The 26474-nt window shown below is 39.5% G+C and overlaps 1 protein-coding gene across 3 annotated transcripts in view; it reads left to right on the plus strand.

The window, feature by feature from the left end:
- The window catches only part of pbx1a (pre-B-cell leukemia homeobox 1a), a 100168-nt gene extending 73694 nt beyond the window's left edge, over nucleotides 1-26474 (plus strand). For 2 of the 3 annotated variants that reach the window (XM_042498306.2, XM_088085519.1), the window contains 7 exons: nucleotides 10931-11175; nucleotides 13578-13768; nucleotides 14579-14714; nucleotides 16719-16878; nucleotides 17756-17868; nucleotides 19702-19791; nucleotides 24508-26474. In XM_042498306.2, the coding sequence (XP_042354240.1) occupies nucleotides 10931-11175; nucleotides 13578-13768; nucleotides 14579-14714; nucleotides 16719-16878; nucleotides 17756-17868; nucleotides 19702-19791; nucleotides 24508-24600 (1028 nt within the window). In that variant the 3' untranslated portion in view covers nucleotides 24601-26474. The remainder of the gene's footprint in view (nucleotides 1-10930; nucleotides 11176-13577; nucleotides 13769-14578; nucleotides 14715-16718; nucleotides 16879-17755; nucleotides 17869-19701; nucleotides 19792-24507) is intronic. The other variant, XM_042498307.2, reaches the window with a different exon arrangement.

Genomic DNA, 26474 nt, shown 5'->3' on the forward strand with positions numbered 1-26474 from the left:
CTAGAACATGACATGTCCCTTTTACACAGAGGCGGGAATGTCACGCCGTTATTCTGCCTTGCAGTTCTTAATCAAAGGTATGATCGCATAATCAGGGGACAGAGTTGTCTCACCTTTAAGCCGGCAGTGGAGGTAGTAACGGCGTCAAATCACTGTCTGTGTCAAATGGACAGGACCATGTACGGGGTGGGTGTGACTTATTTGTGACATATTATGCTGTGAGCATCTAACTCAAAGAACAAGAACAGCAGCCAAAAATTAGGCAGAAAATGAGGTCAGGGAGCTTCTTACCTCCAAGAGCAGAGTGACATCAGCCGCCATATAACGGAGATGGTAAATGATCATTATTGACTATGTGCTACATGTATGATATATGTCACATTAGAGGCCGATGGTGCTGTGTTACAGGTTTTGCCCGACATGCCTCTTTTGCTTTGGTTACACCAGCATGCTATCTAAAATGACACACTGGGGCGGCAGTATGCTACTGTTGTTTGGTTGTGTATACAAAAACAAGGCTTAATGAAGGGACTTTGTAGAGGCCCAATAGCACGATCTTTGTCTAAAAAGGGCTATTTACAAAACAATGCCTACGGTTAAGTAGTACTAACCCATGCAACCTTAAAAGCAACTGTTGCATGCTGCGCTCTAACAGATCATGCAGGGAAGGCTGGCTTTCCTTTTCTGCAGGACAACAATTACAAATTGTTTCTGCTAAAGAGCTCAGTGGTTGGAATAAATCATTTTACCTCATCGTAATTGTTTTGATCTCACGTCCTCTCGAGGCCCACTCTGGGGAAATAATAAAAATCAGATCTTTTGAGAATTTAGCAATAGTATCACATGATAAGGGAAATAACAGAGTAGGCTGCTTTGAGTCATATGCATGTTTTAGCATTTCCCGACAGTCCATAAGCTACTGTAGCCTCCAGTTGTTGAATTTGCATTAAGTATTGAAAACGAGCAGAAATCTTGATGAAATGCATACGAACTATTTAAATCCAGGGGTTTCTAAATTGATAAAAATTAAATAATGTATCACTCATGTGGAAAGTGTGCAACCTACATGTTTGTTGACGCAGCAGGATGATATTAAATGAGCAAAGTTGGCCTAATATTTGAAAGCATTGCAGAGGCCAGAGAGCCTTATATTCCATTATATTTTTATATTTTTAATTTGGTGTTTTTCTTTACACAAAAAAGACATTTCCACCATAAATTAGCACAAAAAAACATTACCAGAGTGCAGGAAAAACAAGTGTTTGATGCTTTTTAATGTCATTTTCTGATCTCAGTAAACTGTACAAGGTGGGCGTAATTTTGGTCTGTAAACTGCGAGCCAGGTTTACTATCTAGCGACGTTGTGTAAAATGCATGTTCACATGTTGTCGAGTGAAGCCGAGCACAGCCAAGCAGAACCACCAGCACTATTGTCTATGAGCAGCCATATGGTGGGTGTCCTTGCGTGGTAGCTTAAGGGAGCCTTTCTCCCTGAGATGAAGCAATTTTGTTCAGAAATGAACCTTCCTCTCTCAGCCCTCCGTGTTCATCAGACCCTGCCCCATCAGCCACCTCTGAGATCACGCGGTTTATCGCAGGTCCCAGCAGAAGGCCCGGAGCATGGATAGTAACCCGGACATCCCAGGTAGACCTAAACAGTCTCTGTCACGTGGTCTCTGTGTCTCCCCCCTGTCAAAAAGCCCACCCCTACTTGTCTAGCCCTGCTCCATGCCTCCAGATGTGGCTTAATTTACTGCGACTCTGCTAATTGCTGTAATTAAGGATTAATTACTGTTAATTACCTTCGCATAAACTCATCACCAGTCAAAGAGCGGAGCCTTATGAAATGTGCCATGCACAGGAACACACACCACGGGGACTTGAGGAGGATTGTGTTACTGGACCTCTTGTTTCATGTCTTGTCCTGGTGCGTAGGGAGGCCATGTAGGGCAACAGTTAGGGCAGGACGCTCACTGTCATGGACCATCTCCTCCTGGCTCTGAACGCTTCACACGTCACCTCCTCGCCAACTGTTGCCCGGGACAGCAACACTATGCTGGCTGTCATTTGATCTCAGGCTGGCATTTATTTTCTGACAAATTTGATACATTAAGAACATTTTGATAAGATTGTCTGCAGAAATGTGTGGCATTTTCAGGTGTTTTCATAGCATAATACTAACCTCCCTAACTTTTTGGGCTGAGTATCCAACCACAATACTTGTAGAGTACTGACAGAAATTTGACTTTAGAATCTAGTATGGAAAACTGTTAGTATCAAAAAATTGATTCTGATGCTTTTTTTTTTTAGATTTTTAGTCTTGCTTGCTTTATTGTTCATCTAAAATGTCAGTATTTTTAATATAAAGAAACTAGTTGATATGATTTATTGTCCCATAATGTATTTGTGACAAGTACTCTTGTCAAAAATATCAGTTTACACCTGACTGCTTGTGCTGTAATCCAACAACCTGCACAAGCATTTAAACTTCTGAAACCTGAGAAAATTTGTTTGATTTCTTTTAAAAACATGAAAAACATAATGGGCAACTCAATAAGAAGTCTCACACAAAAAATAAGTAAAAAGTGACAAGGAAAATATCTGAAAATTAACTGGGGGACAATAAGATATTATCAGAAAACTGGGGGAAAATGTCAAGAAAACTGTAGTTATAATTCCCTTAATTATGTATTAAATTATATTGCAGAAAAATATATCTATATAATTCATTATATAACTTTCTTGAGGTCATTTCCTTGTTGTTTTTTCTTTTTTCCTTTGTTTTTTAATTTTTTGGGGACAGGGGAATGCACGTAATTTTCTTACTTATTAGGTAACTTTTTACTAATTTCTTGCAATCTTTGTGATATCATGACAACACGAGTCCAAAGGCACGGGGGAATAAAATTGGGACTTTGTTCTTGGTTATGGTTAAAATGACCACTGTGCTAAGGTTCTTGAAGCTTGATCGTCAGTTGAAAAGATTGTGATCATGTTAAAAAAAAAAAAGAAAGACTTGACTTTTGGTTGAAGACATGAAACAAGCAGCAGTCTCGCAATAAAGAATGGCATTTTGTTGACCCATCCATTCACACAAACCTCCTCCATGTTCAGACTTGGTCGCTCTTGAACGTCACCTGACTCCCTGCTTTACTCCCATTATAATTACTATGGCAGATAGAGGGCTCTGACACTTAAACTCAAAGATGTGATTTTGAGTCACATGACTTGGACTTCAGTCTGACACAAGTCTTGAGCCTTTTTACTTGATAGTGCTTGATACTTTTCTCCAACCCCAAAGATTAAAAAGTGTGATATTTAAAAAATGTGCCACAAATCTTTTTTTTCTTCTTCTAATTCAACGTTATCACAATTTATTCCCAGCAGGCCAGATCATCTTAGTATGAACCAATCAGAAAGCATACGGTCAAGTTGCAGAAGAGATCCATAAGAAATATCTCACACTAATAAGAACTATTTGGAGAGAATGATACCAAAGAAAATTTCATTTTGCGAACAAAAACTATGTGGCGGTCAACAACAAAAAAATAATTACAGTATGCAAAACTGTATATAAAAATATTTGGTCTCACTTCTGCTTGAACATAAGCACCTTGTTTTGGGACGCTTAGTGAAATGACTGATGCTGTCGTTCTTCTCAGGAAGACATCTCAAGTTTCAGCATCCCAGGTTTGAAACTGGGAATGTCTATAGCCTGAAGAAAAATAATCTCAGATAATAAAGCCAGAGCTTTAACAAAAAGTTATTGAGACCAGACATTTGTGTACTTTTTCCCATGCATGGTTGTCTCTCCATAGATGTCTTTGTCTCTCTGCTTGAGGGCCGACTGTGCAGTTCGTTGCTCCTCTAGCTCGTGACTTCTCCTCAGCCATTCAGCCACCGTGGTTTCTAGTGCAGCCTGGAGCTGTTAAAACTGCATGGGCTGAGCATGAGTTTGATTCAATCAAGAAGATATATATTTTAAGACACCTTAAGAAAGACTGACAGCCAGGGGGCTAATGTATTGCCTATTTTGAATAATGAATTATTTTAATGAAGGCTTTTAAATGGGGGTGCTCAGCGTTGGTGGCAGGGCGGTGCTCTGAATGGTCTTCTCCTCTGGCGCTGGCTGCCTCATTATCAGGCCAGCCCCTCAGGCCTCAAACTGGCCTGCTTAAGCCTCAGATGATGACGATAATTACCGTTATTAGGAGTAGCTGCAGGGGGAACTTGTTCTGAAAAACACCAAGCTGAGTTCTTGCCTCGCTTGCTGCTGCCGCCGCCACTGCCGCATGAGAAACTACCGATCGCCAGTGGAGAAAGCCAGAGAGCGAGAGAGAGACAGAGGGAGAGGAGGAGAAAAAAAAAGGAGGGGATGAGGGGAGCGGCCACCAAATCCGCCTAATGTGACGCCTGTCAGCTCGTCTCCCACCAGCTGTCACCTCCCAAATGCACTGGGGTTCATTTTTTTAATTGACACCTCGCTTTCCTATTCCATTTCTATTTTTCGCCTTTCATTTTCCCTCCATCACTCTCTTCCCTCCTTGCCTGCACCATCCACATCTCTCCTCGTCTCGGCCTGTCCCTCCAGTATTTCTTTGGTGTTTTTTCCTTGTCCTTGGTATCCCCCATCCCCCCACCCAGTGTCAGATACAACACCCCAGCTCTGCCCCCTTTCTGCACATGATACTCGAGATGGCTGATAAAACATAAAGCTGTTTTAGAGGTACTTTATGACTATGCCCTTGTGTACTGAGGTTGTACAGCTTCCCATTATCAGGTGATGGAAAGAACATTTTGGGCCTGAGAAAGTTTCCCGTGAGTTCATGGGTAGATCACAAATCTGGCTTTCAGCTTACAGTACAGAACATTTGAACACTATTTAAACAACACAGTATTTAGATTATAACAATAGTTTTCATTGCATAGACTTAAGCTATGATTAGTATTTTCATAATGATCGTCTTTTCTTTATTACAGCCCAGATTCAATTTGGTAGAAATGACCACATATACAGTAAATTGGATGTAATGCAACATAATATTCATTTAGTGTTCTCGGTAATGATAATAGCGTTGCTTAGCACTGTAGTTTACCTCTAGTATGTGAGGCATTGTATGAAATATGGCACAATGCTGCGTTTTATGGTGATTGCTTTATTGGCTGGGTTTTGAATCTCAGTACTTTTTTGGTACCTACTGAAATATTTCTGTAGCACTGAAAATTGAAAAAAAACATTACTTGAAGGGATATTTCACCGATTTTGTATCAAAACAGTGTGTAGGTGAGCTGTGGTAAACTTCCTTCACTAAAATTAAAATCTGATGAAACAGTACAACAAGGCAATGCTGATCGAATATAAATCAAGCTTATGTACTGCACTGCCTATTTCTCCTTAGTGCCCCGTTTAGCTGTAATAGTGAGAATTTGTGAACAGAAAGTGGGCACCACTGTGGTTCCTGCACAATAAAAACGCAGGCTGAAATCTGATCAAACGGTAAAATTTTGCAGCGCTGATTTTATATGAACCCAGATTCTGTTACAGCATTGTCTGTTTATCGCCTCAGATGTTTTCAGAAACATGTTTTAGCTTACCCTTTAACTATAATACGAGATTGTTAATTACCAGCCGGTCACCATTCTGTCAAACTGACGAGTTTGCCCACCAGCAGAAGTGTTTATTGGTCTGGTGCGGTGCAGTTTATTCTGATCTTGAGCAAAAGCAAATGCCAGTGTATCTATGTCTTTCTACTGCATTGACGGCCTAGTTTTATGTGAGGACCCTCTTTATATCAGTGAAATACTTCTTTAAGTCGATCTAAGATTATTTTTGTGATGTCACTTGAGACAGTGATGGTTGGGGCTGAAGAATTTGTAGTTTTAAAGCCAGGCATTTCTTTGTTATCAGCTGAGATGGACGGCATAGTGCTGCAAAACTTGTCTTTAAAGCTTCACTCTGTAGGATTTAGTGGCATCTGGCAGTGAGGTTGCAGGACTTAAACTTGTACCTTGTGTGAAGTATGTCGGACAGCTATGATGGCTGATACAAAACGCTAATATTCTTAAAAAGGGAAAGTTTGTGACTCTCTCCAATAGAAATTAAACACCTATTAGAATATTAAAGTCTTCAAGTATCTAATATTTACTGTGCGTAAGTAATTTTATCAGAATAAATGCACTTATGTATTAAGAGTAAAAGTACAAGTAAATGCTGGTAGTAAAGAAAAAGCTAGTGGTCAGAATTCTGAGAATTATTACATTCATACACCAACATACACCACCTAAAAAACTGAGCTTACATTACACTGGAAGAAAAACATTTTTTTTGCAACTTGAAGGATTTAAAGAAATAGATCGACTTTTTCTTTCCCTCCCATTCCTTCCTTCATCCCATCCTCCCTTCCTTCCCTATTTTGTACTAAGATGCTTAGGGGAAAATAGTGGGATAAAAGTTGAAAGAAATATAAAAACGCAAGAACAGATACTCCCAAAAAATACTTAATTACTGCAACTTAGTATTATTTCTTTGTTAAATGACACCATTCATTTCACTATTATGCTGTTATATTATCGTTGCGTAAAATGGTCTTAAATGACAATAACATTGTTTATCGCATTTTTTAAAGGCCAATATATCATCCAACAGAAGTAGTTACAGGTAATTTTGATTACATTGGTTTAGGTTGCAGGTTTTATTAGTAATTCCGCAATAATCGTTGTTTCTTTATTAAAGCCCAGATTCCATTCAGCTGAAATGACCAGATATACAGTAAATTAGATGTGATGTAACATAATATTCATTTATTTTCCTTGGTAATGATAATAGCACTGTAGTTTACCTCTGGTGTGTGGGTCAGCATGAAGTGCGTGCTGCGTCTTCTGAAGACTGCTTTATTGGGCTTGCATCAGATGCAGATGAGAGCAGGATGCTGAACTCCTTGAAGGAGCGGGGAGGGGAGGACTTGTATTAGTGATACTTGTCATGTCTGCTGTAAATCACGCTGCTTTTTTTCAGGTTCCTAGGTTGTTGTTGTTTTGTCTCAGAATGCTGTGTGGCAGGGATGAATGGTGGTGATGTTACATTATCATGTGGCTGTCGCTTTCACTCCTGCTGACTGGTCTGTGACAGGCCCACACACACACACACACACACACACACACGGATGTATACGCACACACACGGTTGTGTCAGGAGCAGGCCTGATTTATTAACTGCTGAAACCCTAGATGACGTGTGCCCACACAATCAATACAGAGCACAGCCACTGCCTGCCCCTCTCTGGGGTCATGTGATGTGGACAAGCGCTCGGCAAGGAAGGACACACACACACAAACACACGTATATAGGCTACAGTGCTGCGGAGTGTATTGCATTACTGTATTGATGGGAAATGGATCCAGTCCAGCGTTGGCTGCTAGCTGCCAGTCAGAGGCAAGGAGGGTAAACTTTCATCATGGCTGTCAGGGACATCACTGCTGCCTTGTTTGACCGTAAATCTTCCTAATTGTGACAGAATACTTCAACATCATTAATTAAACATGTTTTCATTTAAAAGCACTTGCAGGGCGCCAGGCTGGGTGCTCAGGGTAGTCTGCCAATGTGCATAGCTTTGTGTTTTTCCTCTGTGCACATGCACAAAGTGTATGTTTGTGCTGCGTGTTTGCGTGCGTGCACCTTGATTCCCCCCGTATGAGTGGGTGGCTTAATCGTCATGTTTATTTACACTCCTGTTGTCTGCAAACAGCAGGCAGTGTGGCGATGGGTATGAGCCAGCTCTTAAGGAAGTAAAACAGCAGAAATTAATTTAGTCAATAACCAAAACAAAGGCTTATTCTTAGAATTCCATTCATTATTCAGGAAACGGCTCGGGAATTGTTTATGATACGTATTCATTTTTTATGCCTTGCCTTTTTGGGTTTTAGTGCCCCACATCTCAGGGAAGGAATTATACAAGAGCATGCACAAAAGGAGAGGAGGGAGGGATGTAGGAAGCGACAGAGAGGGGGAATTGTGTCCTCTCATTGTTCAATTAAGTCTGTCAGTAATGATCAAGATGAGATGATGGCCATCTTCCTTTTATAGATACTAATCTGTGACTGTCCGTGGAATAAAGGAGAGCAGTATGGACTCCATGCCTTTGTTACCTATAGACTGCAAAGTGAGTATAAAAGGTTTTTGGCGCTACAGGGAGCATGAGATGTATTGTAGTAGAGGGGCCTTCTCTCCGTCAGGTGATTATGTTAATGTATAGTTGCAGAGTTCACAACGAGCACTCTGACTGGCATCGAGGTCTAATCGATTTCATTGCTATTACTGAACAGAAATAAATAAAGCTGATGGCTGTGGTTAGGGTAATTATGCCACAGCACAGTGAATTGTTTGATTTTCCTTATTAATTGTATTTATTTAATCCATTTCATGCTTTTAGTTGTGCACTCGGGGACTTGGAGGGAATGAATAAATCACTCTTAGGCTCATTAGATTCCCCCTCTGGTTGGGATGTGCCACTATTTTGTCAGAATTAAATTGGCGAGTGTTATAATTTCCCGCTGGTGTGATTCACATGAAAAATATCCACATATTCATCTACCAGCACATGTGCACATGCTCCCCCCCACACACACACACGCACCGTGCACCCCATGTGAACTCCTGACCTTTTCCAGCCGTCTGATAGCCATTGACATTTGCCTCTTGAGCTGAGCTTGCTCACGTGTTGGAGCTGATGGGAATGGATGATGTTATTGCTGGAGGAGGAAAAAAGATGGAAAGAGGAGTGGAGGGGGAGGTTTAAAGCTTGAAAAGAGGAAGACCGAGGTAGACGAGCTCCCTGCGCGGCCCCGGGAATCCATCTGGACCCCCCGCTCACCAGAAAGGTCACAGGGCGACTCAACCTTACATCCTCATTACAAAAGAGCCGTCGCTTGTGACTGTGGGCTACAATATGGCTTCACTGCTCTGTCACACAACCTGTCATTTACCCTCACTGTCCACAGTCATCATGGAAGAGACACACAGGCTGGAGTGTAAGATTGTCCGCTTGAAACATTTTGATAGATTCGTGGATTAAAGCGTGTATGAAAAATGTTGTGACAGCGTGAGCTTTGTCTTTGTCCTTGAAGACAGTGGATGGAATGGAGGGCTGCACCTGGTCGGCTGTTTTCAGCACCTCTGAGAAAAGCAGGACACGCCGCTGCTTTACCGAGGGAGCCTTCTGGTGGCAGAAAGAGGCAGAGCAGTGCAGCTGATCTGAGAATAAAAAATCATGCTGAAACACCTGCATGTTTTGTTCTCTGGGAGAATTAAAATAGCTTTTGTTCAAGTAAATTTCCTACAAACTGAGCCCATATCACATCTATTACTCAGAATATCTGTGTGTGTGCGCGCATGCATGTGTGTATGTGTACATTGCGTGTATGTTGTTTGTGCATGTCTGTCTCAGCAGGCCTGTCTTTGCTGTGTTTACACTTCACTCTGCACGCCACGGGAGCTGAGTGTCAGTTGAGAGCTGAGCGCCTGTAGGTGTGTGAATACATGCAGGTTCAAACCCCTAAACAAAGTGTGTAAACAGACCTCAGAGTCAGTCCTAAAAGCGCCCTTAGTCCTGCTAAATGAAGATTACAACACTATGAATCAGGCATGGGACATTTGAGGTTGGTGCATGTGCAGCCTGTTTTTGCAGTCTCACTTACTGTTGGTTGACCAGCAGTCTCTTTTGGTGCTACAGGACAGGAAATTCACAATTATCCTGATAATAAAAATTCACTGCATTCAACTTGTTGTGAGTGTTTTTTATCGTGATCTGAAATAAAATCGTATATCTAGTCCCAACCATGAATACTGCACTGGTGTTGATGGTGTGATATTAACTCAGTAGATATTATTTGTATGATATTGGGAGAAGCACTTTAAAATAACTGCATGTTAAGTTCATCGTAAGGTTATTATACTGAACTAAAACTAAACTTAAGGAAAAAAATCTTAAGACTAACTGAAAAAATATTTTGTACTTACAAAACTAACTAATATAAAATAAAAATATACATGCTATGTCTATAGTTTTAGACTGTCAATTTGGTCAAATTCGTCACCACGACAAGCATGGCGTTGGTTGTATAGCAGAACCTGAACTTCTTAAATCTTACCCAGTCTTGAAAAATACTCCTCATATTATTAAAAAACTTATAAAAACTAAAACTAATATGGAAACTAATCCAAACTTAACCTAAGTGAGCAAACCCACTGTGGAAAACTGATACTGAGTGGAAAAAAAAACAAAGGTTACAAAACCATAATAAAAAATAAAAATGAATGAGAAATACAAAACTATACAACAAAAAGGTTCTCTGTGCTAATGTCAGTGTTAAAATACCCGTCATAATCAAAATTGTGAATTTTGAACATTTTACCTTTACTATGCCTTTTTCTGTATAGTAGGACCCAAATTTAAAATTGTGTATCCATAGTTCATCTAGCTCTAGGAACTCTGTGATTTAGCTGTGATCTCCTCGCCTGATTTATTTGAGCCAGGTGCATTAATACACTGCATCTAATGTGTGTTATTACTTTGTTTTTCTGTTTAGATAGCGTCTGACAAGATAATAAAGCCGTCATCCAGAAACTAAACATAGCTGGAGCATAAGGAGAGCAATGAAAGATGAACTCTGGTGAAAGGCTGTGTTAATTTTTTTTTCTACATGAAATGATAGTCAGAATCGATGAAATGATAGTTTTATGGTCCTTCCTAGCTGCCAGCCTCTGTGAGGCTGCAGGATTTTATGGCGCAGACCTGAACTATTAAATCGATGGCCATATTTCAGGGAGTTCACTTGGTAGGCCAGAGTTAAGACTCTTTCACAGTCAAAGTATAATTCTTGCGGCTCAGTCATTTTGAACAGTCTTCATGTCATCTTCTCCTGTCGTCCACAGTGCTCAGTATCCGTGGCGCCCAGGAGGAGGAGCCTCCAGATCCTCAGCTGATGCGACTGGACAACATGCTGCTGGCTGAAGGCGTGGCTGGGCCAGAGAAAGGCGGCGGGTCGGCAGCTGCAGCAGCTGCAGCAGCTGCCACTGGCGGCGTGGGTGCGGACAACTCAGCGGAACACTCTGACTACCGGGCCAAGCTGTCTCAGATCCGACAAATTTACCACACAGAGCTGGAGAAATACGAACAGGTGGGGAGGAAGAGTGTTTTCTCAGCTTTTATTTTGACATAAATTCACATTGTAATGTAAGTATTTTATCAGCAAATACACAAGTGCCATTCTCATATACCACACAATGAATGTGGATATTAGACATCATTTACCTGCTAAGCCTTAAAGGGACAGTCCACCCCAAAAACTGAAATACTTTGTTTTCCTTTTACCTGTAGTGCTGTTTATTAGTCTAGATTGTTTTGGTGTGTTTTGCAGCACTGGAGATATCGGCTAGAGAAATGTCTGCCCTCTCTCAAATCTAATAGCACTAGACAGCACTCGGCTCAAAGCGCCAAAAAAATACATTTGAAAAACTCAACAGCAATGTCTCTTTCAAGAAATTATGACCAGATTGTCAAAATAATCCACAGACCTTGTTGTGAGCAGTTTCATGTAGGAACTTTTTTTCCCTGTAAAACTACACCCGCTGACCGCATCACCATGCAAAAGACGCATGCATCTACTGCACCACTGAGCTAGATAACATTACAACTCAGCCGAAGAGTATGCCGTCAGTGTTTACATCTCGCACTGTGACAAACAGGAGCCTCTCACCCGTGAGTAGATGCACATTTCCTTCTGTGCAGTGATATGGTTGGCAGGTTTGGTTTGGTGGAAGAGAATAGCTCCTACATACAACTTCTCACAACAAGGTCTGTGGATTATCTTGAGTAACCGGGTCAGGATTTCTGGAAAGACACATTGCTGTTGAGTTTTTCTCTGAACTCTTAGCAGCTCATACTAGAAGATCTAGATTAACAACTAATTGTACTGGCTCAGTACAGGAAAAATATTTTTGTTTCGTAGTGAACTGTCCCTTTAATTCAACCCCCTCATAATAGAAAGTGAGGAGGAAGAGTCCAGTGTTCTTACTCTACCTTTTTGAGCAATATTTTGTTGTTTCATGACAGAAAATTCCTCCCACTACTCAGCTGACGACTGTAGGATGTGTTGTAATTTTAAATCTCTCTTTTCTGTTTAAATGTGCAACTACTGAAAAAGTTGGACATCGTCTCGACGGGTGGTGGATATGGACAGAGGCATAACTTTAAAAAAAATGTCAGTGATTTTAATCTTTATAAACTGTTGTAATGTTGACATGCACAAAATATGTGTCTTGACGTGATTAAATTGCAAACATGGTTACCGTTTTCCTTAATGGGAATGAAAGATGTAGTGATGAAACATTACACAAATTCACAACTGACCTTTGACCTCTTCCTGCAGAGAGGAGCAAGCAAGACGAAAATGATCTATTCTTGGATAATAAAAAATAAAATGAATAATTGCAAGAAAAATAATGAGGGATTGAGACTTGGCCTTTACATGTTTTTGTAACATATTCACGCTCATGTTCCTGTGTTTCCTTATATGGTGAAAAATATGCAGCTGAGATGGATTTAAGATTTAATAGAAAATAAGAGTTTTGGCATTGTCTTTTTGCTTGTCCTTTGTCCAATGCATGTTGGAAAAAAAGCCTAAATAGGAATAATTTTTTAAAACTGATGGATGAGGTATTTTCCTGAGAGTTTTTAACTAAGCATAATTCTATTGAAATCAGCTCTCACAGGCCAACTCATGACAAGCACTGCTTTCAGAGATGTTATCTTCAGCAGGCAAGCAGCCATTATATCAGTCACACACCAGCTCGTTTCCAAAGACTGTAACGTCTTGTCATTCGCTCCGAAGTCAAAGCGTCCTGGGTTTGTCATCTTCTCCCAAGGAAGGCTAGTCATCGCTAACTGTCACAGTCAATACACACCTGAGCATTTCTGTGTCACCACGCTACGTACACCTTGTGCGTGTATGAGTGAGTAGTGTCTGGCGTGTGTGTGCAAGCAGAACGGCTGCTCGGTGCATCACTTTGACTGACGTAACCCTGGTGTTGACAAGCAACAGACACCTTGACTCTGAATGCAGTCATATCCAGTGACTGATTCAGACAGAGAGAGAACGAGGTAGACTGAAAGATGGAGTAAAAAGAGAGGGAGACAGTTTAAACCTCTTGAACGTTAACGGGACTGAAAGCCTGCTGTCATTTTAGATTTCTCTTCACTTGTCACATTTTCTCTCCCATTGAAGAAAAGTCTTTTAATATTCAGAGCACCGCAGGTCTCGCTGCCTCCACTGTATGACTCCACCGCTACATTTGTTTGGCGTGAAACATCGCGCAGTGTCTGCTGCTTTAATTTAGACCATTCTTATTACCTCTAACGCGTGCTGCTGTTATACTGTCAGAGCTGCTTCTGCGAGGCCGAGGCCTACCAGTGAAGGTGCAGCCGCTCCAGAATCCAATTTCACCCTTTTGTTCTGTGTGAAGCTGTTGAGTCTCCATGATAGTTCGTCTTTTTATGAATCCTGTCTGTCTGTGCATCCAGGCGTGCAATGAGTTCACCACCCATGTGATGAACCTGCTGAGGGAGCAGTCTCGCACACGACCCATCTCGCCCAAAGAGATCGAGCGCATGGTCAGCATCATCCACCGCAAGTTCAGCTCCATCCAGATGCAGCTGAAACAGAGCACCTGTGAGGCCGTAATGATCCTGCGCTCACGCTTCCTCGACGCCAGGTTTGTGTGTGTCCATGTGGGCAACAAATCTAACAAAACTAACCTTTAGTGTTCATACATTGTGCTCCAGTTTTCATTATTTAAAGAAAGCTTTGTGTGTCTTTGTTGCCATTGATCACACTGATTCTTAAAGTATTTTAACAGCTTTTTTTTTTACCGGTCTTTAACCCTTTGAGACATGGATTGACATCAGTTTTCTTTGGCTGCCTACAAACACCTTTCGCAAGCATTTAAACCCTTGAAAAGTGAGCAAATTGGTTTGGCTTGTTTTAAAGACATGGGAAAAAAGGCAATCAGCAACTTGGCAGGAAATGTCCTGCCAATTGAAAATGACCTGAAGATTATCTTTAATAAATAAGAGAGACTCATTAGAAAATTGTCAAATAATAGGAAAAATCTAAGGAAAATATTTATTATAATAAATCTATAATATTGCTTATATAATATATAATCAATACACATTAAAAACTAGGTTACAGAAAAACTTACATGTATTATTTTTTATATGTATTTATTTTGTGTTATTTTAGCAGGTCTAGGTGGTTAGGTTTTTCTTTTCTTTTTTTTTTTTGCTTATTTCAAGTGATTTTCATGTAACTTTCTTGCTAATTTTTCAGTCATTTCTTGTTAAGTTGCTCATTGCCTTTTAATGTTTTTGAAAGAAATCACACTAATCTGCTCAGGTTTTAAATGGTAATTTTTCAGCACTGTTCAGACAAACTAAACTATTCTGATTCAAATGAAGGTGCAAATGAAGAAGGATTTTTAAAAACAATACGTTTCTGTTTTGGCTGTCTCTTTTCTGTCCAGACGAAAGAGGAGGAACTTCAACAAACAGGCGACAGAGATCCTAAATGAGTACTTCTACTCCCACCTCAGTAACCCCTACCCCAGCGAGGAGGCCAAAGAAGAGCTGGCCAAGAAATGCAGCATCACAGTGTCACAGGTAACCAGAATCAACCAACGCCATGTTCACTTAACACAGCTTTAGTCCTGATATTCCGCTTGCTGAAAAGTTTTTGTAGTGCCCTGATAAAAAGCCCCAGATTAGAGGCAAATCAGTGTTGGCTTAGCATCAGCACTCGATCATCATTTGTGGACTGTGTGGAGACGCATCCCAGGATAAATATCTGGACCTGTCGTTGAGCTTCAACCTGTGAGAGCACATGACTCGGGTTGAGGTACAATAGGTACTTTACTGTGTAATCCCTTTCCCACTGCAGAAAAAAACCCTCCAACGCCCACTAACATCTGGCTTTTTTATTCTATTTGAAAGGTTACAATCAGCATTCACTCCTGGGTCAAATGGCTCTGCAGTAGTGGAGGGTATTTATCAGCTCTGGCTCTTCATTGGCAGTGAAGAAAACACAACACCTAGTTAAATGTGCAAATTATAGCCCCTTAACCAGTAAGATTTAATAACAGGCAGCCAGAAAAATACCATTTGTCTCCGAATAAGTAGTGCTCAAACATTGCTCCAAATTAGTTTACACTGAGTTTGATAAAGAGACTGAAAACAGTGTGTAACCACCATTACATTTTCATTGGCCTCCATGCTGCTTTCTTCTGTTAAGTAACCTGTTTTCCGGTGTGTTTGTGACATTGAATGTAACACACCAGAATAAAACATACACACAGAAAGACATAGGGGAAAGGAGCCTAGTTTTAGTGGGTTCTCCCGTTTTTAAAAACCCACATGTATGCGCTTATTTCGTTGGAAAAGGGATATATCTGTTGCAGCAAAGACCAAAGTTGTCACTGCACTTAGAGGAAACAGGCTAGAATTGTAATTAAGTGTGAGAACTACTATTTTGTGAACACAAGTGCCAAAGACAGCATCAACAAGCATGACTTCAAGGAAAGTTCTGCGAATGCTTGGATCCAAGCACACAACTTGGCGAGCTTGTTTCTGGGGGATATCTTTACTGAGTCATACTGAGCCAAAATAGCAACTTTCTCTGCAGGATTCTTTGCCATTGGATCACTGAATTTGCATTTATAGAACAGCCAACAGGAATACCCTGTCTCTGAAATGACCTGTGATTAGCCAAAGTCTCTTGTCACAGATAAGATGTTCAAAGGCCTGAAAACAGAGCCGAGAGGAGGTGCAGAAGTCTAGTGTTTGCTCAGACCACTTGATTTACAATATGCTCAATGTTTATTGTGACATGTTTTCCCTGTGACGCCACAATAAAACTGCCTACCCCAGCTTTAAGTTTTAATCCAAAATCCAATTTTTGTGCTGAAGAAGAATTTTAAACAGAGCCGATTATCACTGAACCAACCAACAAATTATTCATAAACTCACATGGTTCCAAATTTAAAGATTTGATGGACTTAAGTACTGCACAGTTGATGTATAAAGTAAAAAAATATATATATGTATCCAGAGGTTGTTAAGATTAAGGCAAGGCAGGAAGATTGTATTGCACATTTCATACAAAAGGGCAATTCAGAGTTTTTTACAGAGAAATTAAATATAAAACATAAAGGATACAGATTGACTGTAAATGAGTAAAGACAAACTTAGAGTGAGTCAGTGTGAACTCAGTATAAATGTCAAAGGAGTCAATTTGTGGAATAGTTTTGAAAATGTGTAAAACACTTAATAGATAAAAAAAATAAGATGATAAATAAATATAAAACAGAGTAATTAATACCAAGATGTGTATAGAAATATGTGTTTGGGAATTCTGGATTTACAGAATACAACTATATTTTGATTATTTGTTTCTTTAATTTTTATTGTAGTAGAGAACTGTACAAAACTATTAATGTAAAAATGTAAAAGGGGTAAGTGCGACAAGCTAAAGCTTCAGCCTACATATTTTTAGCCTGCAAAACTTGCTTTAACTTTAGGTTTAATGCTGTGAGTAAAATTTCAGACTGTTTGCAAAGCTTAGAGTTGTTCTGACTCAGCGACTGTGTCTTTCCATCATTATTTCGACAGGTATCAAACTGGTTTGGGAACAAGAGAATCCGATACAAGAAAAACATCGGCAAGTTCCAAGAAGAGGCCAACATGTACGCAGCGAGGACCGCAGTCAATGCAACGAGCGTGTCTGCTCACGGCAGCCAGGCAAACTCCCCATCGACTCCCAACTCAGCAGGTGAGCTCAATCACAAACTGACTGCAGACCAGACTGGATTATATTGAAAGAAGCTTTATAGGTACAAATAAATGCATAAGACAGAGCGCCATCATGTTCTCGCTCTTCTCACCTGAGCCCCGACTCAAGAATCGAGTCTCTGGTGCTGTTTCATTTGGACTAACAGATTTCTTCTTCTAAACTAACCCAGTAATATAATGCTTGCTCTTCTTGTTGCTTTTTTCTCGTTCTTCTCCGCCTTTTCCGTCTGTCTCTCTCACTCATTTTCTCCCTCTCCGTCTCTGTTATTGACCTCTTGGTCTTGCGGACGTTAATTTTTTCCTGCCTCTTGTCCGGTTGACCCTGTGCATGCCATTAAGCTGCTCAGAGGGCAAGCGGAGTCTTTTGTCATATAGAGACTTCGCAACTGTATTGGATTATGACCGGGTGTTGAAATCAAGTTACGCGATGGTCTCTTTACATCTGGGGAGCTTAGGGTCCATTAAAGGACGAAGACGATTCTTTGGGTCTTCCTGCAGATCAATTATTACTTCCTTAATGAAACACCAGCAGCACGGACGTTTAACAACAATACAATCCATAAGGCTCGTTTTAACTGGACTTAAACAGTTTTATGATGATTATCTGTCTCATGGTTCTTGCTGGTTGATTTTTCCTTGTAAATTATGGCTCAGTGATATTTTAATGTGCGCAGACTACATCTGGAGCATGCAGGTTTGCAAAGAAAGGCTTTTTCATGATGCCTACACCCTCCCAAACTAACCCACTTAATGCACTTTTGCTTATGCATGATCATTTTAACTCCTTATTCTGTTCCTCTCTTCTTCCCTGGTCTTTGTCTTGCTCTCTTTCTTCCTCTCTGCCTCTGTATTCTCAGGTTCTGCTGGCTCTTTTAACATGTCAAACTCCGGAGACTTGTTCATGAGTGTGCAGTCCCTCAATGGGGACTCATACCAAGGGGGGCAGGTTGGGGCCAACATACAATCCCAGGTAGGCGTCTCTCCAAGGTTAGCAACCCAAAGCTCTTGAGATCTCATGTGAAATTGTTGAACCACTGTCCAGTCTGGAAGTGCAGACGCCCACAATGACTTGACCTACACACTGAATCAAAGGTTAAACTCAGCCTGAAGCGTTACATTAACGTAGAAGCCATTGTCAACCCACGGTTGAGTAGACGACTGCAGACAGTTTTGGAAACGGTGCAGCAGTCATCAACGCTCCTGACAAGAGTTCACATAGCCACTGGTGCACTGCGGCTGCCTGACCTTGCCCCAGTGGACAGTGATGACCAGCGCAGTGTTTCGGAGTGTTACAACTCTCACCATAGATTAAGGAATCACTACCCGTGGTGATATTCTCATTTGGTTTCAGTGCTTTTGGCATAATTTCTCCATCCCCTTTTCTATTCAGATCAGCTTTCCAAACGCTTTGGGTCGTCCATGAATATGCAGAAGGGACGACCCTTGTAAGAGATAAAGAGGTCTTCAGGGTTGGCCTTTAATTATTGAAACTCATGTTTCCTTTAAAGGGTTATTTTTCTGAACAGAGCGACCTAGCTCTCGGTCCACTACAATTAAAAGAAAAAAAAATAGAAAGTACTACTTTGACTGAATTGGCCTGCGGAGCCAAGTGGGCTTATTTGCAGGTGTGTTTTCATGCATAACCTGACAGGCTGCTCTGCTAAAAGATACAAAGCAGCTTCCTGTAGATCTGTTAAACCAGTAAAAGCACTGAATAAAGCTGTGTCATGTTATTAAAATCAGTGTTTTTCCAGAGTTGCTCGTTGCAGAGAGGCTGCTAACTACGATGGCCAAAGCAAAAACGCAAAAATGCTTATGTCTGTTCAGCTACATTTGCAACATGGCAGTTTGTGGACAAGGACCCGCTCCATATATAGATATAAATGGCTCATTCTAAGGTAACCAAAAAACTATGATTATATTTTAAGGTGATTATACACTAAAGAAAATGTATTTTCTTCTATTTCCTTCAATATATCCCAGTCCTACCTACTGGAGCTTTAAAAGGCATTGAATTTATTAATCTAATGATAAGGCCTAAACTGGCAGTAAAAGTCTAAAACTACTCTTGCAAAACATGCAAAAATGCAAAAGCATGGAAAGTAGGTTTTATGATTTTTTTTTTTATCATATTACATTGTAAATTCTAAAAATAATTGCTAACATAATTTTTAAAATAATTAACTGAATGCCTGTTGCATTAATGTCACATAGATCATGATGGTGGAACCAAAAGCACTTTGCTGTACTTTATGAAGGTTTTTAAACTCTGGGCATCAAGGCAGTTGAATCCCAAATGCGGATAGGAAAAAGTGGTGCAAAAAGTGATTATATTGACGGCTATCGATATATAGCGATATGAGTCACAATTTTAGTGAGAATGGTTCATTTTGCATTTCATTTTCAAATGATAATATTGTAATTAAACAAGCATTTTCCCTGAAGTCTGTTAAGCTGTAGAAAACCTGAACATATAGTAGAATATTGTCACTAGTGTGCAGCTGCATGTAGAAGAGTGAGTTGCAAAGTGTTTTTATGTCTGATTTTGATGTATTATTTATCCACAACAGCAAATACATTCATAATTAGTTACTTCTTGTCGCCTCTCTTGTATTCATGCTTTGCGACGCTTGTTATCGAGCTTGTAATAGCAGCCAAATCGTTCTGATTCGCCGTTTGTAACCTTTTCCTGTTTATGGTACCCTTTTACTATCAGACTGACCTTTCCTTGTGCATGGCTGTCTTTGTTATCCAGAGCTTTTGTCTGACCAGGCCTTTTGTCTGTGTGTCCCTGCTGTTCCAGGTGGATACCCTTCGCCATGTTATCAGCCAGACCGGAGGATACAGTGACAGCCTCGCAGCCAGCCAGATGTACAGTCCACAGGGCATCAACGTAAGACCTGTAAACAATCTCCTTCTGTCCTTCTCAACGTTTTCTATGCTGTCTCACTTCGCGATGATTCCCCAGTTGCAGGATGTGTGTGATGTTGTGTAATTCTGTGTGTGTGCTGGGATGCCACTTAGCAGAGTGTGCCGGGGTTGGGCTGTTGTCCAGCCAGTTGCCCCCCTGCTCCAGTCGTGCCCTAGGTGGCAGGCAATGAGGCAGCTACCAGGCTGAGGAGCTGGACACGCTCCTGGTCTGTCGGAGGATATTAGCGTTAGCGAGACACCTGCAGTCGACAGGAACAAGGACACAGGTGTCATCCTCCCTCCCAACACTGCTCTCACATTGGCACCATAGGACAAGTCATACCTCCCAAGACGAGGTTCACAATACAAAAAGAAGTTGCTAATTCTTAAAATAACTCTTTAACTAGCCTGTCAAAGCTTGGGCCTGTTTTCTAGGTCTTCTTGCAGGGCTGGGCGGGGTGGGACAGGCGGCACTGGAGGCAGTGTGTTAGCATGTAGATCCATAGCGACAGCCAGCGCGGGGCTGAACAGAATCAATACGACAGTCACAGGGACAGAAAGAGCGGGGCTTTGGGCTAACAGTCCAAGCACATTGGTCAGATCATTCATCCACAGGAACAGCGGCACTGACAGCCCAGCCTGCAACACCCCTCCTGCTAAAATAAGAACATGGGTGCATCAGGCTAGTTACAACCTACAATAGTGTCGGCTGGAAAGACATGTTCAATACACTCTTTTTATGAAAAATGCAAAACTAACAAACTAGTGTTAGTGGAAATTTGGGCTCAGTCAGAAAGAGATGTAATGAATTATCGCCATTATGAATGTGTTTCTTATGTAGTACTTTTACATTGGAGTCTCAGAGCTATGCATTTTCTAAAAAATAAATACCCCAGATGGTTGTTAAAAATAAAGAAAAACAACACTGCTCTGAAGGTGTTTTCACAACCCTCAATGACTCCTCTATTTATATGACAAAAATGTTCTGTTTGCTCCATGTTATCATTTTTTGTTTAGTTTTTCCTGAGCTGAACAAAGATCGTAGCCACAAATTAAATATCTTCTTGCTCAATTTACACAATAACAAAATATTATAAACCAAAATTTAAAGTTTTCAGTGTCAGTTATACTCTGATATATTGATGGTTCTTTTCTGTATTTTATAATTTCATAGAAAAATAACACATTCACATTTTTAATGTTTTGCTTGTGTGGTATGTCATTACCAGTGGCCTGGATTTAGAAATACAGTCGCAAATTGAGAAGAGAGTTAAAAAAAAATTTGTGGTACAATAATATTTGACCATAATTTATCTTATTTTATTTCAGTTCGTAATTGTCTGATTTTATGTAAGCTTTTATCCTTGGCTTCCTAGAAATGTTGAAATATGACGTTAACATTAACATGCCTACTCAGCTATTCTGCAAAAGTTTATGAACACTGTGCAATCAGCAGCTTTACACATCGTAAAACTGACAATAAAAAGTCAACTAAATCTAAAAATAATAAGCTAAAATTCAGACTCAGACAGGACTCGAGTCTGCTTCCTGTGTGAAAGTCGGGATCTTGAACCATTCATCCACCACGGTTTATTCCCTCCATGGACTGTGTCGCTCTTCCTGCTACGTGACCTTACTTTCTATGAGATTTTTTTCTCTAAAAATTACCACTTTAATCTCAGAAAATACCCAAGATTGGCAGGTAGCACCAGCCCTAATCATGGCCTCTTTGCCGTAACCCTTAAATGCTATAAATATATATTATATGCTATAAAAATCAGGGAAAACACATTAGAAATGCACTACAAGAAAAACTATTATCATGCAGCGATGTATTTAACAAAATACTTTTGATTGTTAAATTAATAGTTACAGTTAATTGTGGGCTAGATTTTAGGCTGTATAATAGAGAAGCAGAAATATCAAAGAATAAAGTGCATATTGGTGATGACGATATGAGCGTCTTATAGTTCTTTTATTTTTCAAAAAAAGCACTTTAAACTAAACATTTCAGTGAATGAAGTGTTGTTTTTATTTAGCCTAGATAATATTTTTTTCTTCCTAAGATCTACTGACTGAGCTCTCGTGCTTCACCTCTCCTTCTTTATCCTTGCACAGCAATTACACCCCTCAAATTGCTGGTGGGTGTTGCCTCTCTCACAGACTGGGAATGTTTTTTTTTCTCTCATTCTTTCTTTTTCTCCCTCTTGCTTCTGAATAAGATGACAGACAGTCTTTACGCGAAATAACAGGGTTTGGAAATAAGAGGCTGCCAAAGCACGTCCCCAGCTCTAACTAATAGCGTGGAAATTGCAATTAATGTCCTTAATGGTCTTTAGTCAACCTTTTATCATGATGGGAGAAGGCCTCCATTTTAAAGAGCTATTTTTTTATTGTGATAATTTATTCTTTTATCAACCATCTCAGGGGTATATTCTGAGATATATGAAAGGTCTGCGTATTCTGTGTTTCATCTCCTCTGTTTATCTCACATTATGTCAGCCGATTGCAGGGAAAATGAGGGAAGTGGCGCGATACCATTTTTAATGAAGAGTCTCTGTTTGTCAGTTTTTCGTGACGACTGTGAAGTAGAAGTTGGACAGATAATTGTCTTCAGAAACTTCAACTGGTCCAGACTTGAGCTGCCTGTATCATTAACACAACTCCCTCCATTGATCACATCACTCCTGTTGTTCAAAAACTTCACTGGCTCGCCATTAAATATCGGATCAATTTCAAGATTCGTTTTCTCACATTTAAAGGAATACTTCACCCCAAAAATGACCATTTATATATAAACTAATCACCACGTGTTGCATTGAATTTTTGAGGAAAACGTTTGTCTCACATACCTCCACGGTGAATAATGTGTTCAAAAGATACAGCAAAACTATATCAAAACACTCGTTCACAAACTCTCATGCAGCTTGTGCAGTATAATCCAAGTCTCTTTTAATTGTACAGTCAATACCTCCCAAACACATGCATTTTCACTAAAACATTACTATTTTGAACACTCCCTTTTCACTATCATGTGGGGCATGAAGTATTACTTTAATGGTGAGAAGCAGAATCTTGGAATTAATAGGATTTCTGCACTAGATGTCGGAGAAAAAATGTATCTAGGTTAATAAACACAAGCAGTAGCACTTCATTCACAAGCTTTAATGAAACGCTGAATTTTTTTGTTCAGACATCCGGTGTGTAAGATTCAGGGGAATTCATTGATATCGAGCTGTGAGGATTGCAGACTGTAACCAGCTGAAACGTCACATTGTTAGAAATCCTTCAGTGTTCATCGTTGAGGAGGTGAATTATCTGAGGAGGTCTCTCCCCCCCGAAACAAACGGCCCCGCTAATTTTAACTGCTAAAAACACTGGATAAAACAGTTTCTTGCTTAAAAACATAATTAGGTGTTTTTCTGACTCTGCTTGTTATAGAAGCGCTTCTCATGATGTTGGCTGACGCGAAAATGCAATAAGCCCAACCCTTAGCCAGTGTGTGGTTTGTCTGTTCTGAGCTCCTGTAGAAACATGCCGATTTCAATGTGGATATAAACAGCTCAGCCTTAAATAATTAAATAAAACAATCCTTATTATCAGGCGATTATACACTAAATAAAACCTGTTATATTTTATTACTGTTAATACATATCCTTACACAGTGGGCCTTTAAAGTGCATTTATTATAAAAGAACTATAAGAGGCTCGTATCATCTTCATATTGCTATTGTTATTGTTGTTAATTGTAATTGTTTGTATTCTTGGGCTGTATAATGTTACCTAAAATCTGTTTCACCCGCTTTGCTCCGGGTGTCAGATTGGACCCCCGGTGCTCTAGTGAGTATTTACAACAGAAGGACAGTGACTCAAAATAAACAACAGTACCAGTGTTGATGCAGAACATGGCATCCAGCCCAACGCTGTGACTCACTGATGTGTTTATAATCGTTTTTGGACAACAATGGAGCTCTATGGCACAGAGGAATAAGATATATCAGGCTTTATCCACACAGGCAATACTCTGGATCAGTTCACTGTTTGCTTTGGTCTCTTTTGGGAAAAATATAGAATAGTGCCAACCTTATCCTTAACCCTTGAAACCTGGATTGACATTGGTTCTCTTACGCTGCGTTCGCAAGCCTGTCACAAGCTATTTTACCCTTTTGAAACATGAGCAAATTGTTTTTTTTCTACCGAAAACATCAGGAAAAAGGCAATGATCAACCTGGAAAAAATGTCCCACATATTGCAAGAAATGTGTTGCAAGGTGACAAGAAAATTACCTAAAAATGACTTTTGTTGTTTTTTTTTTTAAAAAGGGAGGATAATAAGAGGGAAAAATGTCCAAAAAACAATGTTTATAATTATAATAATTTTATATTTAAAATTATGTTTCATAAATAAAAATATAATAAAAGATATAAAACAAATACTTTTTAGCACTGTTTAGGCCATTTTCTTTTTTTGTTTTTAACTTTTTACATTTGATTTATTTTTGCTTTTTTTCAGACAGTTTTCTTGCAACTTTTTTTTTTTTTTTACTAATTTCTAGCTATTTTTCGGGCTGTGTCTTGTTAAGTTGGTTGTTTCTTAAAAGAAATCAAACCAATTTGCTCAAAATACTTTATTATTTCAATACTGTAACATACAATATGTCTTACCATGAAGCTAACTATTTTTTTTCTTATCTACACAGACAAATGGTGGCTGGCAAGATGCTCCGACTCCTTCGTCAGTGACATCGCCCACAGAAGGACCCGGAAGCGTTCATTCGGATACTTCCAACTGAGTAAATCCACCTCTACATCTCATCTACAAAATCCATGGACTGACGTTGATATTCACAGTATTAAACAAAAGGAGCTCACTGCCCCGCAGTTTGGAGAGGAGCTGTGAAATCCTAACCAGAAAAAAAAAAATTTCCTCTGCTTATAACGTTGGATATTTGGGATACAAACAAAAAGTTTCACAATAAAAATTAAAACAATACCGCAATCAATGGAGACGTTTGTACAGATTTCACATTATATTCAGAGGGCTGGGGTTACTTATTCACTCGTAATGTTTTCACTCATAATGATGAAATGATATGATAAAGTAAATAAATCAAATCATTGGTTTTAACTGAAAATACTTCATTCTACCTCTCAGCCACTAAAAAAAGTAGAAAAATATGTCAGTGACCATTATTTGTTTTGTAAAAATGAAACTTTTGTCTTTGCAAGCAGGAGGCACATCTTCTTACTTACATTTTGTTGTCTCTCACCTATTCTATGGTACGCCATTTAGACTTAAATATTGCTCAGTTGTTTACAATGTGTGCTTGATAAAAAAAAAAAAAGTATGTTCATCTTCCCCCCTCTGTCTCCGACGAGTCAAAACAGAGTTCTGTCAGGAGATTTTACCTCTAAGGTAACCCTGTGAAGTATGTTATCTGTAAAACAATAAATAAATACTTGTCATCAAATCGGACAAGCTTGACATCATTCATTAAGATGGAGGATATATCGGCTTAAAAACAAATTATTTTTCACTCCGTTGGTTTTGGTTCTGCAGCATATTGGTGGAGTGACAGGCACAGAATTGCAGGATTCACCGTTGCAATAAGAAAAACAGGAATTTTGTTGTTTTTTTATTTTTTGTCAATCTATGCTGGACAAGGAGAAGACTTTTTTTAATTTACTTGAGTCTTTCATGATATTTCTTATTGTTTTCCACCAATACAGAATACAAATTTCTAACGATGCCAAAATGCTGATGTAACCAAAACTGTCAAGAAAAGTGTGTCACCGTGGAGTCAGTTTTAATATATTCTTTCATCAAATATCTACAGATTTATGTCTTTTTTTCTTCTCATTTAAATCACCATGGTCTGTCATTTAGCTCTGGTGCTACAATCAAGTGAATAGAAAGAAACATGAGAAGAAATATCACTTTCTACGGAGGACAAAGTTTGTCAAGAACGTCTGTAACTGAGTTTGTTTTTCAGTACATGAACCACAATCCACTTAAACAGGAAGTCATTATGTTAATAGAGTTTTACGGTGGATCTTTGCTCCTGAATCTGCAGCGCAGGTCCAGAAATGCTTCAGCATGGAGCCACCGATCATTGCCGCGAAGCATCTGGATGTACCTGAACTGCTGCTCGGCTCTAACGAGGACACTTTGATGTGAAGATAATGTTGCGTTCCTCATTTTAATGAATGGTGTCCTCTTCCTGGGTGTTTATTTGAAAATATAAAGCATTCAAGTCAATATATTACTCTGCTTTAGTAACCCTTAGAATTGACACCAAAACAAATGTAGACATTTGAATTCATGCTACTATCAAACAGATTTTTTTTTTTTCAGTATCAAAAATTTATGAACATTGTAAATGTTAACCATTAAGCACTAAAGAAAGGACAAGTCATTATGTCAAATAATGTGTTTTCTGAGCAGTCTAACCTTGTTTATAGACATTTTTTATGTTGTGTGGCCTATTTGTTATTTTGTATTTTTTTATGGTATGCTTAATGTAGGCTATTAATTTTCTATTTTTATTTTTTTGCTTTCCTACTCGTGAATTAGCTCATGAACTTTCAACATGTGTTTATGTGCACCATTGTGCTTGACTTGCTTTGTTGGAAAGGGTTTTCAACACATTAAAAATGATATGTAATA

Source organism: Plectropomus leopardus, chromosome 12 (assembly GCF_026936395.1).
Source record: "Plectropomus leopardus strain MGB_pleo_1.0 chromosome 12, ASM2693639v1, whole genome shotgun sequence".
Classification (NCBI taxonomy): Eukaryota; Metazoa; Chordata; class Actinopteri; order Perciformes; family Serranidae; genus Plectropomus; species Plectropomus leopardus.